Source organism: Pelodiscus sinensis, chromosome 21 (assembly GCF_049634645.1).
Source record: "Pelodiscus sinensis isolate JC-2024 chromosome 21, ASM4963464v1, whole genome shotgun sequence".
Taxonomy (NCBI): Eukaryota; Metazoa; Chordata; order Testudines; family Trionychidae; genus Pelodiscus; species Pelodiscus sinensis.
In genome coordinates this window covers 1,234,631-1,249,939 of record NC_134731.1, presented here as the reverse complement: position 1 = coordinate 1,249,939, position 15,309 = coordinate 1,234,631, and the positions used below count along the sequence as shown (strand labels likewise).

General features: G+C 41.7%; 1 protein-coding gene across 6 annotated transcripts in view; it reads right to left on the bottom strand.

The window, feature by feature from the left end:
* Nucleotides 1–516: 516 nt before the first annotated feature.
* The window catches only part of INPP5K (inositol polyphosphate-5-phosphatase K), a 43,274-nt gene continuing 28,481 nt past the window's right edge, over nucleotides 517–15,309 (bottom strand). For 5 of the 6 annotated variants that reach the window (XM_075904497.1, XM_075904495.1, XM_075904496.1 and 2 more), the window contains 6 exons: nucleotides 14,508–14,534; nucleotides 12,386–12,578; nucleotides 9,617–9,754; nucleotides 8,843–8,926; nucleotides 4,906–5,010; nucleotides 517–3,836 (listed from right to left, as the gene is read on the bottom strand). In XM_075904497.1, coding sequence (XP_075760612.1) covers nucleotides 3,738–3,836; nucleotides 4,906–5,010; nucleotides 8,843–8,926; nucleotides 9,617–9,754; nucleotides 12,386–12,578; nucleotides 14,508–14,534 — 646 coding nt within the window. In that variant the 3' untranslated portion in view covers nucleotides 517–3,737. The remainder of the gene's footprint in view (nucleotides 3,837–4,905; nucleotides 5,011–8,842; nucleotides 8,927–9,616; nucleotides 9,755–12,385; nucleotides 12,579–14,507; nucleotides 14,535–15,309) is intronic. The other variant, XM_006127020.4, reaches the window with a different exon arrangement.

Here is a 15,309-nt window from a genome sequence, read left to right as displayed (position 1 = left end):
GACAGAAGTAGTAAGTGACAATTTGCATTTTAACATGCAATACATAAATTTTGTTTAAAATACGTCTAGAAGCAACAGCTTCTTTGCAGGGAGAGGACAAAACATTCTTACCTTTTAAATCAACCTCTCCAGACTACTGGACCCCTTTCAGGAGTCTGATTTGTCTTGCACATCCCGTTTCACCTCACTTAAAAGCTACTTGCTTACAAAATGAGACAGAAAAAGTGTGTCACAGCACATTGGTATTGACCAATTGCTTACTTTCTCATTTCTACCATATTATTACAACTCAATTAAAATATAAATACTCTCCTTACACTTCAGTGTATAGTATATAGAGCAGTATAAACAAATCATTGTATGACATCTTAGTTGGTACTGACTTTGCTAGTGCTTTCTATGTAGCCTGTGGTAAACTGAGCAAGTATCTAGAAGAACTGATGTATCCCCTGGAAGACCTCTATCTTGGGTTGAGGCCCATTGTCTTAAATCACAAAATTAAACAGTTTTCTTGAATTAACATTAGAATAAATTTATTTTAAAATTAATTCAACTACCTAACTGACTTAAGCATTTTTAAAAAGAACATGCCAAGCAACATAGCTGGAGTCAACATTTCAAGTGTTTAACAAGTAAGAGGGAACCATCGCAAAGCGCTTTGGGCAAGGAGCTAAGTTGCAATCCTTTGTCTGAAATTGTCTGTAAAATTGTTTGGTGTGAGTGAAGAACATGTGTGAAAGCCATCACGGATGTGCAGATCCTCAAGGCGACATGAGACTCTTGGAGATGATCACAGAACATCCATTGTGCCCAAGGCTGAACAAATTAGCAGCACAGACAAGCCTTGAAGACAGGTAGACACTCCCAAAGGTGAGAATACAATTAAGAGATAGCAATGGGAAGCCCGACTATAACTGCAGGAAAACCCCAAGATTCACACATCAAGGACTGCAGCATGACAGTGTAAAACACATAGACTCCAAAGGGATCTTACAAGTACAGGTTGAACATCTCTGGTCCGGCAATATCCGAGGCCAGTAGCCCTGAAGGCAGGAAGTAGAGCCTCGCTGGCAGCCACCAGGGCCTGGAAGCACAGCAGAGCCAAAGCCAACAGCTATGAGAGGAGCTGGTTGCGGAGGCGGGTGCCCTTCTAGTAGAGCCCTGACTTCCACAGGTCTGGCAAACTCCCTTGTGCAGGTCCCAAGTGTGCCAGACCAGGGAGGTCCAACCTGTATAAAATTGGGGTGCTTTTGCCATAGCACACTGGATTCAGTCCTGCCTCAGCTTTGGATCATGACCAACAGAACCCAGCTCTTCACTCGTGTTCAATCTAACTGATCACCAGACTGACTTGAGGAGCTATGACAGATTGGTAACTACAAGCCTGAACCAAGAACTTTGAAAATGTAATTTGATTCTTTTAACTGTTTACTCTAGAGTCCTCTGACACTAACCATTTTATAAAGAGCACCTTCCAACTCCAATAACTAACCAAAGGGTAGTCCTCATGTGATGTTAAGGAGCAGGGATATGGGGAGCCATATAAACTTCCCTGCTCAGTGTTCAGCTCCTGAAATACTTGCAAAGATGCCCACAAATAGAATGTGTCTCCTGTTCAGCAGAAATTGGATTTTGGTCCCCTACAGTCACTAGCTGCGGTCGAGAATTTGAAGAACTGAGTCTTCTAGTCTTTTATATTTTCCCCATGAATCTCTTAATGGGAAGCTGAAAACAGATTTATATAAGCAATTTCAAATTCAGAAAGAAGAGCTTAAAAACTAGTTAAGTTTTTTGATGAAGTAGGGGCATTTGTTACATTTCCACTGAAAATGAAAACTACAAAAGTTCTTTTAGTGTAAAGCAAATTTTACACACCAATGGTACAAATATGACAATGGATACAATGTAATCTCATGTTATTTCAGACTATTAACAATATTATGTTTCAAGACTTAGAGCTGTATTACTTCTTGTGCTGATTCAGAGTATTTTCTGACCCCACATTTGTGTTGGCAACTGAACAGTTCCCAGTGCCAAAGCATTAAGTTCAGATACCTGACAATGTAAATCTGACACTATGGGAACTAGAAACCTCAAAGATGCTCTTTAGTCCAAAGCTCTAACAAGTTAACCAGAGCATTCTACCTGCTGCTATTTCCAAAGCTTAAATCCAAGGTCTTCTTAACCCAGAACATCTTCTACCCCAGCCTAGTTCACAGTGGCACAGTTGCACCAATGTGTGTATCTATGCTGCTGTAAAGTCACTCATGTAGTTGCTCTATGTCAACGGGAGAGAGTTCCCTCATTAACACAATAAAGTCATCGCCATGACAGCACCAGCTATCTCAGCAGGAGAAGCTCTCCCACCAGCACAGCACTGTCCACGCCAGCACTTCTGTTACTGTAATTTATGTCACTAAGGTGTGTTTTACATACATTTACATAAATTATACCAACAAAAGTGGTAGTGTAAACATGTTTCAAGACTATGAGCAGGAAGGAATCCATCCTGTTTCCTCCACCCATTCTTCAAATATACACACCGATGTCTTTTGCTTCTACATTTCCTTTTCCTGATTGGAATTTTGTGTTTCCTGTAGTTTCATTATTGACAATACACTGAGAAATAAGTAACCTCAATTACCTATCACAAGTTTGTGTGGTGCTGAAGTTGCTTTGCCTTCTCTAGAAAGCATGGCATCAAGGAGACAAAACAAGTACCGTTTCTTAGCCCTGCAATTGAAGGCTCTTTGGAGCTTTTTCAGTGACCCCCAGAATTTCATGACCTTCACACCCATTCCTCCCCACCAAATCAGTTGCAATCAGATAACAAACCATCTATTTTTAAGCTTCTTTTAATTCAATTTAACAGCTAGAAAGGAGGAGTTAGTATTATGTGACCAGTTGGCTCTTTGCCAATATCTGCTCCGTGGTCCATAATTTGAGAACTATTTTAATGTTAAGCAACGGCATTTAAAAACAATTTATTTCTGAAACCACATGATATTGGATTTACTCCAAGTTTCCTGCTAGTATAAAAGGTCATTCTTGTCCATGAGAGTACTAGGCAAATTCCTGTATTACCAATGAAAGAAATCAAGTAAAATTTGGTTTGTTGGATATGTGCTTATCTTTAACATTTCAAGCAGGAAAATTCCTCAGAAAGACTACTGAAACATGACATTGTTTTGATATTACTTCTGTTGCCCCACTGTTGATTGCTTCCAAAGATATCATTAGCTAACATTTATTCAAATTTCAAAAATACTTTAAAATAAGCTCATAAATGTATATCTAATAAATAAATGTTTTAAAAAATAATTTTACTTAAATTTTGAAACACTAAAAAAAAAATCTGACAACTGCATGGTTACTAAAATATACAAAAAGCAGGAAAGCAGCAGGTCTGGAAGCTGCTGCAGAATGCAACTACTTCAGATTAAATAATTGGAATAGAGATTTGCACTATGATCTCATGTTGGCCAGCATGGATCAAGAGTGGTCATTACAGAACCACCAGAGAGTTAACTCCTATGGGGACAATAGAAATATTTCCACAAGAAACTATTTTCTACTGAGCTTCTAAAAGTCTATGATCTCAACAGCCCTACCTCTGCACCTCTGGGACATCTCTGCACTGCCTGACTCCATCTCCTACAGAAGAAAGTCTATAATCACTAAGACACAAGGAAGGTACACTTCTCTGACACGTGAATCAATATAGCTAAGTTCTGACTTCAGAACTCATTATATGGCTCTGAACTGTGGGGTTTCTCTATGCCATTGATGTTTTCCTGTGCTGGTTCTTTCTCTGCTAAACTTCTGCTTGGCTGAATCTAAAAGAAAAGAAACATATGTTAAAAGTTTACATTTGACACACATTTAGGAACAGTGTTACTCTAATAGTGAATATGCAATTAAATGAGTAAGATGTCCCACGCAGACTTCTCAGAACTGACAAGTAATACAAATAGATTCCATTTGGTGATTACTGTTGCACTGAGATGACTATTCGAAAGTACAGCTAGGGTTGCCAGTCCGGTTTTTGGGCCCTCTGTCCGGTAAAAAAAATTCAGAAAATACTGGACATCTGCAATGCCCGGTATTTTCTGGTTTTCCGGCTGGGCGCCTGATGGAATCCTGGCAGGGGCGAGGGGAGTGGCTGGGAGGCAGGGCGTGATTGGCAGTTTTCTTGACTAGAGCCCTTCACGTATACAAAACCAGTATTCACATCTGATCTGCAAACATGGTCACCAGATGGAAAGCTTGTATCTTCAAATTTGCAGCCCACTACTCTTCACACCGTCTCACAATGTAAGAACCTCCCGAGAGGCCCTGCTCCTAAGAACAGTGCTGACGCTGATGTTTCAAGCCTCCCAGAGGGCACTGGCACAGCCGCAGATGCAAGACGGACTATGTATGGTATTTCACAATGACTCAAGCAAAGAATGCTGGTTTAGGGACAAGCAGAAACAGCCATTTCCTGTAGACTATGCACTTGTAACATGTTCCTCAGACAGATAACCTTCTGTTTATGTTTCAGTGTCCCACTATTTCTATGTTTATAAATAGGCCCAAAAAAGAATGAGGTAAGTCTATGGAGAACAGGCCTCAATGGTATTAGCCAAGATGGTAGAGGATGTGGTTCCATGCTCCGGGCAATCCTACACCTCTGATTGCTAGAAGCTGGGAAGGGAAAATAGGTGGATCTCACCAAAATTGCCCGGTTCTGTACACTCCCCCAAAGCTCTGGTACTGGCCATTGTTGGAGACAGGATACTAGGCAAGATGGACCGTGATCTGATCCACTCGGGCCGTTCTTACATTTTTACAAACATCTAGCTGCATATAAAGGGAAAGACACAAGACTCCTGCAGCATTAACCAAAACTCCAGAACATTTTACCTGGAAGGGCTGGCTGATACCAGCTATAGACTGCATATTATGGCTATAATAACAAAGGAGAAACTCTCCTCCTCCATGCGGGATCTCGTCAGCACTGATGTAAACCTGTCAACAAGACAGATGACAACCATCAGTAATTCCACTGACAAAGCAAGTAGTAAAAAGCAGCCTTTATCATCCACTAGAACTAGGTCATAAAAGACAATACTGAATCTTTACAAGGGATTCACCTTATATATGTAAAGCAGGGAGGGAGGAAAGGTATTTCTTAACACTTCAAGGGCTAGGGCTTCGCTTCTTCCAGGAAAGCGCAAAGGTGCTCACTCTTACCATGCTATGGATTTCTACGGAGGCATCTGTGCGCACATGATACTTCAGAGAGAGAAAGTCACAGGCTACCACTCTTGGCGCAACTTCTGTAGCCTTACATTAATCTCTCTCTTAGTAAGACAAAGTGGGTGAGGTTATATCTTGTATTGAACCAACTTCTGTTGGTGAGAGGGACCAACTTTCAGGCCACACAGAGCTCTTTCAGGCTTGGGAAAAGTGCTGCAAGTGTGCAAGGTGGAACTAATTGTTTAGCCTCATTAGTTAGCACATATCCTACTCTAAGGGACCAGTCAAGGTAGTGGCTTGTGAACACCTCTGCAGTTGTTGGACAAAAAGAAGGGTTACATATGATTGCAATAAACCACAAATCCAGGGTCTCTCTTCAATCCACAATTTTTAGTGTCTAGCAGAGTTATAACTTTAAGCTCCCAAGCCAGCAGGGATGACAGCCACCACAGGCCTTGGGTCAAGGTATGGGGGCAGGGCTTGCTCCACAACCCCAGCAGGGGCAGGGCCTCAGGTGGAAGGGATAGTGGCAGCCAGCCCTCAGCACTGCCCGACCACGGTACACCCTCCCCCCCAAACCCTCAGAGATGTGTGGAGCCCTGGCACGGCACTTCAACAGCAATTCAAAGGGACCAGAGGCTCTGGCCGCCACCACTGTCACAGTAGCAGCGTCTGGGAGTCCAGGGCCCCTTTGAATCGCCAGGCCCCAGGGCAACGGTCCCCTTTCCCCCATCCTGGTGGCAGGCCTCTCCCAGGCTCAACTCTTGAGTGCTGCATTGGTTTCATTTGAAGACAAGGCCTGAGAGATCAGAGAGCAATCCCTTTGTGAAAAGCGTTTAGCCACAGATAGGGTGTGTTTGCCATTTATCACTTTATTGTGAGAGTCCATTCAAGAGCATAGAGATTGTCTGGTTTCACCAACATTGTCGTTACTAGGCCATTTAGTGCACTAGAGGAGATGTGTCACATTATGACAGGTATGTACAGGATCCATGGATCTTGAAAGGTGGGATCTGCATGGGTTGCTCTGAATGGGTGTATCCTGGTCACTGGAGACTCTGCTTCTCACAATGGGCTTGGAGAGGATGGGGGTCTGTTTGAAGGCCTAAACCATCAGTGAACACTTTTCACAAAGCACTCAAGATCAGTCGTCAGCCTGGAAGCTTAAAATTATAACTCTGCTAGACACTAAAAATCCTGGACTGCGCAGTGATCCTGAATATATGGCTTATTACTACAACAATCTGTAACCCACTAACCCCCTCCCCTTAGCATATGTGCTAACATTGTGCTAAACAATCTGTTCCACCTTGCACTTAGCTGTGACACTTGGGCCAGGTCTAAACTAAAGGTGAAAGTCAACCTAAGGTACACAACTGCAGCTATTACAGTGGTGTAGCTGGAATCAATATACCTTAGGTTGAATTTCTGCAGCATCCCCACTGCAGGAAGTCGACAGGAGAAACTCACCTAACAACTTCCCTTACTCTTTGCATCACGATGGAGTACCAGGATAGATGAGGGTGCCATCAGTGGTCAATTTAAAGGATCCTTACTAGTCCTTCTAAATCGAACCCCAGGAGATCAATCTCAGGGTAAGTGAAGACAAGCCTTTGGAGTGCATTTCCCAGACCTGAAAAAGAGTTCTGTGTGGCTTGACATTTTCTCTTTCTTCCCAACAAAAGTTGGTCCAATCCAATATTAACCCACCCACTCTGTCTCTCCGATATCCTGGGACAGACATAGCTACAAACATACTGCATATATTTCTTAGTAAGCTGTATCTGATGTAAAAGGTATAGAACTACCCTCACGTTTCATAGAGATTGAAACTATCAGTGACCAGGGATAGCAGAAAACAACAGATCAAACCCCACATTGGCACTGTCACCTAAGCAGCTCTCTCTTTTCAGAGATTCTCAGTATCCACTGGAGTATAGGACTAGAAAATCTGATCTGTCCATTTGTTAATCCTGCACCCACAAGATTTTATCCCTAAATAAAAGGATGTTCACTTTATTTGCAATTAATCTGAACCTCTGTTTCATCTAATAAAACCTCTGGAACTAAACAAAATTTGCATGAAAAATAACACAGCTTTCACTCTTATTTTGATCCCTTTCAGAACAGTATCACTAGCTAGCTTTCTATGATTTTTTTTGTTAGTTCTGGACATCCAACTCTCCAGTCATCTGAAGTAGGCTGTGCCCACGAAAGCTCATGACCATCTACATGTTTTGTTAGTCTTTAAAGTGCTACCAGACTATTTGTTGATTTTTAAATTTATTTCTATGACACAGTAATTAAATTATATAAAAAGAAGCAAAATTCTCAAGAAAAAAGGATCAAAGATTACAACAAAAAGCGATATTAACTGGACATTCACTGATTCGCTATGACAAAATCAAATGATAGCTATGCTATAATGAACAACCCTTACTGTCATGGAAGCAAAAACAGATAGCCACTTATGTCAGAGATAGAGGCACATTTATCAAATATGACAGGGTCTCGCCAGAGGGTTACAAAAGAGTAACGGAAGGGAGGTATATTAGTCTCAGACTGAGTAAATCTCTGTTGCCAGGGTAAACTGGCAGGGGCTAGTCCAGAACCAGTGAGAACTTGCCAGAATCAATCACAGCAATTAAGCACCCTGAGCTAATTAAGTGGGCTTACAGAGTGAAGTGAGCCTAAGCTAGTTAGAACACTGATTAAAGAACCAGCTAAGAGTGGTTCTATAGAGAACTTCTCTGCAGTTAGTTAGCGCACAAGGAGTTACAAGCGCTACAGAGAGTCTGAGAGGAGCAAGCACCAGTGAATACTAGGAGGAAGAGTCTGAAATAAGGAAAGTGCTGGGGAAGGTGTGGGGAAGTAGCCCAGGGATTTTGTAGCTGTTTCACAGCTGGTATTGGAAACCTTTATAGGCAGTTGCTATTACAAGGCCCTGGGCTGGAACCCAGAGTAGAGGGTGGGCCCAAGTTCCCCCCAACACCCATGTCCCCATTTCTACTTGGGGAAAAGACTGGCTGAGGAAAAGACAGGGGTCTACCCAGCCCTGTATCGTTTGGGGGTCCATCGAGACTGTGGAGTTTCATTTCCCTCTAAGCCTTATGCTGCCCAATGATTAAAGTAGCTCAATGAACAGCAAGGTGATGCCCTAGGTGGTGTCTAAATTGAGGGCTGCTGTGAGCCTCTGAGGCAAGCAATCCAGCTGAAAGCACAGGACCCACCAAGTTTGAGTAGGAGCTTTGTCACACCAAAGAAGACACAGTTCTCTATACAATGAAGCGTTATTTCAGGGGTGGGGGGGCACATTAAAATAAAACACTGTCTTGGCAGCACACTCAGACCTAGGAAAGAAGTGGGAACAGAGAAAATGTGTTACATCATTTTGCAAAAACCCTAATAAAACGAAGAGTGGTGAAGATGGGCTACAAAGACTTCCTTATTAGCTAGCATTCCTTCAGCTGAAGAAAAATTACTCTTATATAGAGCACTGAAAACGAGCATGGGGGGAAAACAACAGAGGCAGGAGCCTTTGAATCCAACAATATTTGAAGTCCACACTAAATGCATACATATATATATATAATTCCCTCACTTGAGTAACATCTTCACTTGATGAAATTTCATCATCTTTTACCCATGCATAGGTCACATAGTCATTCACATGCCTGAAGGCCACCTGCAAGGGAAGACAGAAGTTATCAGCTCTCTAAAAAGTAAAGCAAGACACATTGGGACTATGTGAAAAACCAGAGTGTAAGAGATCTGCACTTTTTAGTATATATTACTGTAAATGTAACTACAAACATTTTAAAATTAAAACTATTTTCAAAACATGCCCTGAGCTTGCTTGCGTGTGTGTGTGTGTGTGTGTGTGTGTGTGTGTGTGTGTGTGTGTGTGAGAGAGAGAGAGAGAGAGAGAGAGAGAGAGAGAGATAAAGAGAGAGAGAGAGAGAGAGACTGATTTTCTCTCTGGCCTTTTCCTTCCATTAATGTTCTCCCTTGCTACATTATACCAGTAGGCAGGGACACTTTGTAGCAGGGATGGTTCTTTGCTATGTCGTGTATCTAGAACACATTGCATAAATAATAATTTACCACTGTTTACAAAAATAGTATTTCTAGGGATGTTAAAAATCATTATTTTTCTGTCCAGCTAGACGTATTACCAAATAACTAAGAGTTTGGTGGCCCTAGCCATACTGAAATTATCAGTGACCAGTAACACTAGAGAATAATTTGCATTTTAGGTCTCCAATTAAGGGAAGCATTCAATGTCTAAAACTACTTTACCACCCGCAACCCGCCTCTGCATTATTGAAAAGGCATTTTCATTCTGCAGAAAGGCGTGATGTTCTGGTAACATTACCTGGTAGAGCCCAATCCAGTCCCAGGTGCTGCTTGGAAATTCAGATACTGTGGAATAGCTGATTGTAACGTCCTGTGCAGCATTCCACTCACCTTCCGGATTCACAGTGACCAGTGGAGTGGACAAAAGAGGTTTTAGCTAGATAAAAAGGAAGCTTACTTTAAATAATGCAATTCTTTATATCCATCAGTTAGGCCTGTCTACACTGAAAGCTATTTACCTAGTCATGACCCTTGGGGGTGTGAAAAATTAGTTAGGTCACCCTGACCCACCGTGTAGACTCAAGCTAGGTCAACAGCAGAATTCTTCTGTTGACCTAGCACCTCTTGGAATGCTTTTCTCCATTTCTGTACTTAGTCCACCTCTCCAACCATATCTGAAGTGTCTATGCAGGCACAGCTGTGCTACTTCAGCATCTGTAGAGTAGACCAATGGTTCAAAGCCTTTTTCTTTCTGAGGGCCTCTCCAACATGCTACAAAACCTCCAAGCCCAGCAGGAGAAGGGGGCAGAGGGGAAGATGGGCAGGCTGTGCCATAGTCTGACCTCTGGGCTGGGGTGGCACAACAAAAATTATAATTTGGAGGATGGGAGATGGATCAGTACGACAAGTCTGAAAACTGCTCAGGGTTCAGGCAGGGAGAGACAGGAGCTGTGTGCAGTGAGGGAAGTAGCTCAGGTGCATGAAGAAGGATAGGTAGGGGCTGTGTGTCCAGAGGGTACCCTCCTTCCCCTCTAGTCACTGATTCCCAAGGGCTTTCCCAAGCACCCCCCCCCCCCCGGCTCTTACCACCTGTGCAAGCAGTAAAGAGGGGCTGGAACTGAGCCCTGGACACCAGCAGCAGGAGATGGGGGAGCACCAAGGTTGCCTGCTTCATGTCACCAACCAGAACAGCAGTAAACTGTTCCCACACTGCCCCATTCCAGCTTCCCACCTACAACCTAGCCAGGGGACAGGGCATTGGGGGACAAGGAGGAAGTACTGAGCTGCCCCCAAGACTGTCCCACTCTGCAGTTTGTGGGGAGGCAGCCTCAATTTTCCCATGGGACACCCTGAAATTGGCTCGCAGCTCCCAAGGGGACCCCACACCCCCTGCTGAGAACTGAAAGTGCAGACTAGCCCGCGATATTTCACCACTGGTTTTCTGCAACATCTGTGGTGGACCCTTAATCGCACAGGGATAAGGGGAACATTTGACAGCAAAAGCAGAGGGATTATGGGGGAATATTAGACATCATATAGCTGGACTCGAGTAAGGCTTCTGATATTCTCATAAACAAAGTATACAAATACAGTCTAAATAAAGTTGTTATATAGTACTATGGGCTTACAGCTAAATGAAAAACTGTTCTTAGAGAGTAATCGTCCTTTATGTGCTCTCAAAAGGGGAGGTCCCACAAAAATTTATTCACAGTCCAACATCGTTCAACATTTTAATTTACAACGAGGACAATGGGTGCTTATAAAATCTGGAGATGCCACCAAACTGGGAGGGGCTGAAAACACTTTGGAGGACAGGGTTAGAATTCAAAATACTGATAACTTGGAGAACTGGTCTAAAATCAACACAATGAAGTTCAATAAAGATGAGAGCAAGTGCTACACGTAGGAAGGGGAACTTAAACGTACTTATACAACAAAGGGGAAAATACATGGCTTCACAACAGTATGGCAGAAAAGGAGCTGGCAGTTACAGCAGATCACAAGTTGAATATGAGTCAATAGTGAGATATGGATATGAAAAGGGAAAATGTCATTCTGGGAAGTATCAATGGGAATGTCATATGGAAGACCATTCAGTTCCATTCAGCAGTGGGGAGGCCTCAGCTAGAATACTGAACCCTTCAAGAAAGACAAGAACAAAATGAAGGGAGCCCAGAGGAGAACTACAAAAGTCAGAGGTTTAGTAAACATGACCTGTGAGGAAGGGAGAAAGAACTGGGCATGTTAGGCTAGAGAAGAGAAGGCTGGAGAGGCCAAGATGAGAACAGTCTTCAAATATGTAAAAGGTTGTAATAAAACAGACAGTGATCAACTGGTCTCCATTTCCACCAGGTCAAAACAGGAAGTGATTGGCACTATTAACAGCAAGGGAGATCCAGGCTGGATATTAAGAAAAGCTTTCTAACTCTAAGGATAGTTAAGCACTCAAACAAGTTACTTATTATAGAGATTCCCTCATCCCTATCACTGGGCAAGGGGTCTGAGACCAAGATTCACAAACTGTTGTCAGGGTTGGTCCTAGTATACTTACGCCTTCCTGAGTGTGGATGGATGGACTAGACCAGTGGTTCTCAAACTTTGGGCTCCAGAGCCCTTTCCATGCGTAAAAATGTATGCGGAGCCCCAGCAGTCCACTGATTGTATGTGTTGTTCCTATCGATGTTTCCAGTTTGTCAACCTCACGGAGCCCCTGGAGATGTCAGGCTCTGCGGAGCACAGTTTGAGAAACACTGGACTAGACAGCCACTTGAGGGCTCTCTCAACTCTACAGTTCTATGATTATGTTCAGGAGCAACGGCTTAAAAGTTTTAAAATCCCTGAAAGATCTGCTTCTCAACCTGAGTCACGAGGCTAAATGTCTGAGGAAGAAAAAGCATTTGCCCATTTGTAAAAAAGACAGTGTTTGTCACATTTCTGCTTATGACTTACATAAAAAGATTCAGAGAACCTAATGTCATAGATCAGGATTAATTTTAGTTTTGCGTTTAAGATTACAATACCCTAATGGGGAGCTATTGGCTCCAGAATTATAAAACTAGGACAGTACCTGAAGGGCAAAGGTTCCTGTAACAGGTTTGTGATCACTGATGCCATAGCTCATATGACTGATATAGCTATTCAGGGTCACAGATATTGTCTGCTCTCCTTCAGACAATTCTCTGTCCTCTGATGGATGATGGGAGAGATTCTTCACCTTCCAAAGAATTCGATCTGTCCATGCTGGCTTCCGTTTCTTCCCACTACAAGAAGATAAGCAGAGAGAGTGAAAGGAGAAAAAAAAAGTGACCAAAAGCTACATTATGCAACCACATAACAGCTATTCAAAGTTGATCCGAAATCACCAAAAATTATTACAACATTCAAAGCAATCACATCTCAATTTCATTTTATAACTGCTCTCACAGGTACTACAGCCAGACCCATGGCTTATTTTATTTCAACTGAACTCCACTGTAACAGATCAGCTTTCATGGGTCCCTCTAACTGGAAAGAAATAAAATGAAGGAACGGGTTGGTTAGTCAGTCAGTCACATACAGGAAATGATGCTTTCTCCTAGAACTCACTGCAAGAACATGCAAGAATCTAGAGTTAATACCCAAACTACCCTGACCTCAAGCCAATGGCCTTCCTTGTGGGGCTTAGGATTTGGGTTCAGGCACTTCCTGCCTTTTGCTGATCTGTGTCAGCAAGCGAAGTTTTTTTTTTAAATATATTCTCGGTTCCAATTCTTTTTTTCTAATATTTTTAAAAGAACAGGAATAATTCAGTAGTAATAGCCATCTGGACAGCTTCCCTGATGCTAATTATGTAGCTATTTGTTTTTCCATACATTTATCACCTGGTATGAGAGACAACAATGGATTCTGGCAAGCTACTCTAGTGTGTACACAAGCTTAATATAGAAGCTTTTCTGTAATAAAATGCTTTATAACATCTAACAGAGGAGTGATATGTTATCGACAAGCAGCAGATTCTTGTATCTAAGTAGCCTGCAATTTATGCACCATGTCAAAACTGCAGCCAACCACTATGGTTTGGTGTTTCCTTTTATACCATATATCAACAAAAAGAGAAGACACGAGCCTTTCTGGATTCTCTCTGTGATGGGAAGATGACTTTAAAGCCACAGTCCTCTGTATGGATATACCGCTTCACAGTGAAATGGAGAAAAGATCATACCCTATGAGAGAGGAATTAGAATGCACTGCGTTGAACTGAATTACAAGGGTTACAGAGGCAGGATATGTAAGGAAAACTGTCAGTTTGACAACCTTCAACAAACTACCATAAACTGGAGGCACTGCTCACATTAAAACGAAGCACCCTTTCCCTTCCCTACATGCAGGTCTGAGTCACCTTAAATGAGGGAAGAATTTTAAGCAATCAAGCAATATACACATGAGGGAACCAATCCCGTGTATGCCAGTAACCATACAAACTGACAGAAATCTTTACAAGCTGTAGTATATGTCTCCTCTGCTGTGCAAGGCAATACCAAAATGAAGAACCTGAATACCATGTTAATACACTGTCTCCTTTATCTGGTGATATGGAATATCCAAATAGAGGTGGGAAGCTCAGAAGTATATACCACTATCCAGAACAATATAAATATACAAATCCATTGACAGATAGTGAATGACTGGTTGGTTGGTTTAAAGCACCTTTTGTGGACATACTGAGAATGCCAAAAGGCCTTCCTGTGCCCTCCTTAGGTGAGTCAAAAAACTTACATTAGTATTAATAAAACTGAATGGGCACATTAGAGCTGTTCTGAGTGAAGTGACTTGCATTACAGAGAGAGTATTCATTTTATTCATCTTTAACAAACTAATACTTCATTAATTACTGCGTCAAGATTTCTCAAGTCGCATCGTTACTTATAGTTCTTGGTTACGCGACAGCTATCTGATCATGCTCAGATGAAGAGCCCAGTGTTTTCAGTCCAGACAAATACATTAAGATTAGTCTCAGTGACTGATTCTCTTGAAGTGCCACAGCAGAGAAGATGATGCTACAACTTCAATTAGATTCAGGAAATTCCTGCAGAAAATCTGAAGTCTGATTTTCAAATATTTCACAAGAATCAAATCAAAATCTCTGAGTGAGCCTTGCTTTGATTCTGCAATATCTACAATCTAAGAAAGCCAGAGAGTTTTCGCCTTACTTAAGCCAAAATAGTGTCTTCTGCCCCCTGAAAATAAAAATAAAGATAAATATAAGACTCCTGAGGGTCAGGAGCCAGTTTCTCCATTGCAATGTGTCCTGCACATCTTGTAAAGATTGAAGCAAGTCAGAAACAAATTAAATTCACAGATTAAATATTTTACAATCTTATGTGTATCCCTGGGAGTGCACAGATGTCTTCCAGGGTATATATCAACTCATCTACATATTTGTCTCATTTTACAACATACAATGGCTTCTTTATACTGCTTTAAATATAGTATTTCAAATAATTTTATACGGTGATAAAAAGGAAAAAAAAATCGGCAATTTTTCAGTGTGCTGTGACACTTTTGTATTTTTGTGTCTGATTTTCTAAGCACGTAATTAAATGAGGTGAAGCAACTGAAAATTTCCCTGTGATGTTCCAGAAATTGCATCACTCAACATTAAATATCTAAGGAATAGAACGGACTGCAAATGTGCAGCATCTTATATTAATTTATTTAAAAATTCAGACCATTTGTTTTACCCCAAAGCTTTTAATTGCAACATTAGTCTCTTATGACAATTTATAGGCCTCGTTTGTGTGTTAACATATTTAAGTGATCAGACTTTTTTGCTCGCAGATAGAAACTGTTTAAGATATGAAAAATAGGGCTTTCAAATGTGGAAAGTTCCAATGTCCAGTGTTTAATATATTAATCTAGAAAAAGTGGTAAACAGAGAGGCGTCAAAACATGGTGAACAATTATTTCAGTTAGCCAAAACTAGAGATGGGGAGTTCTGGGGCATGTGGCATG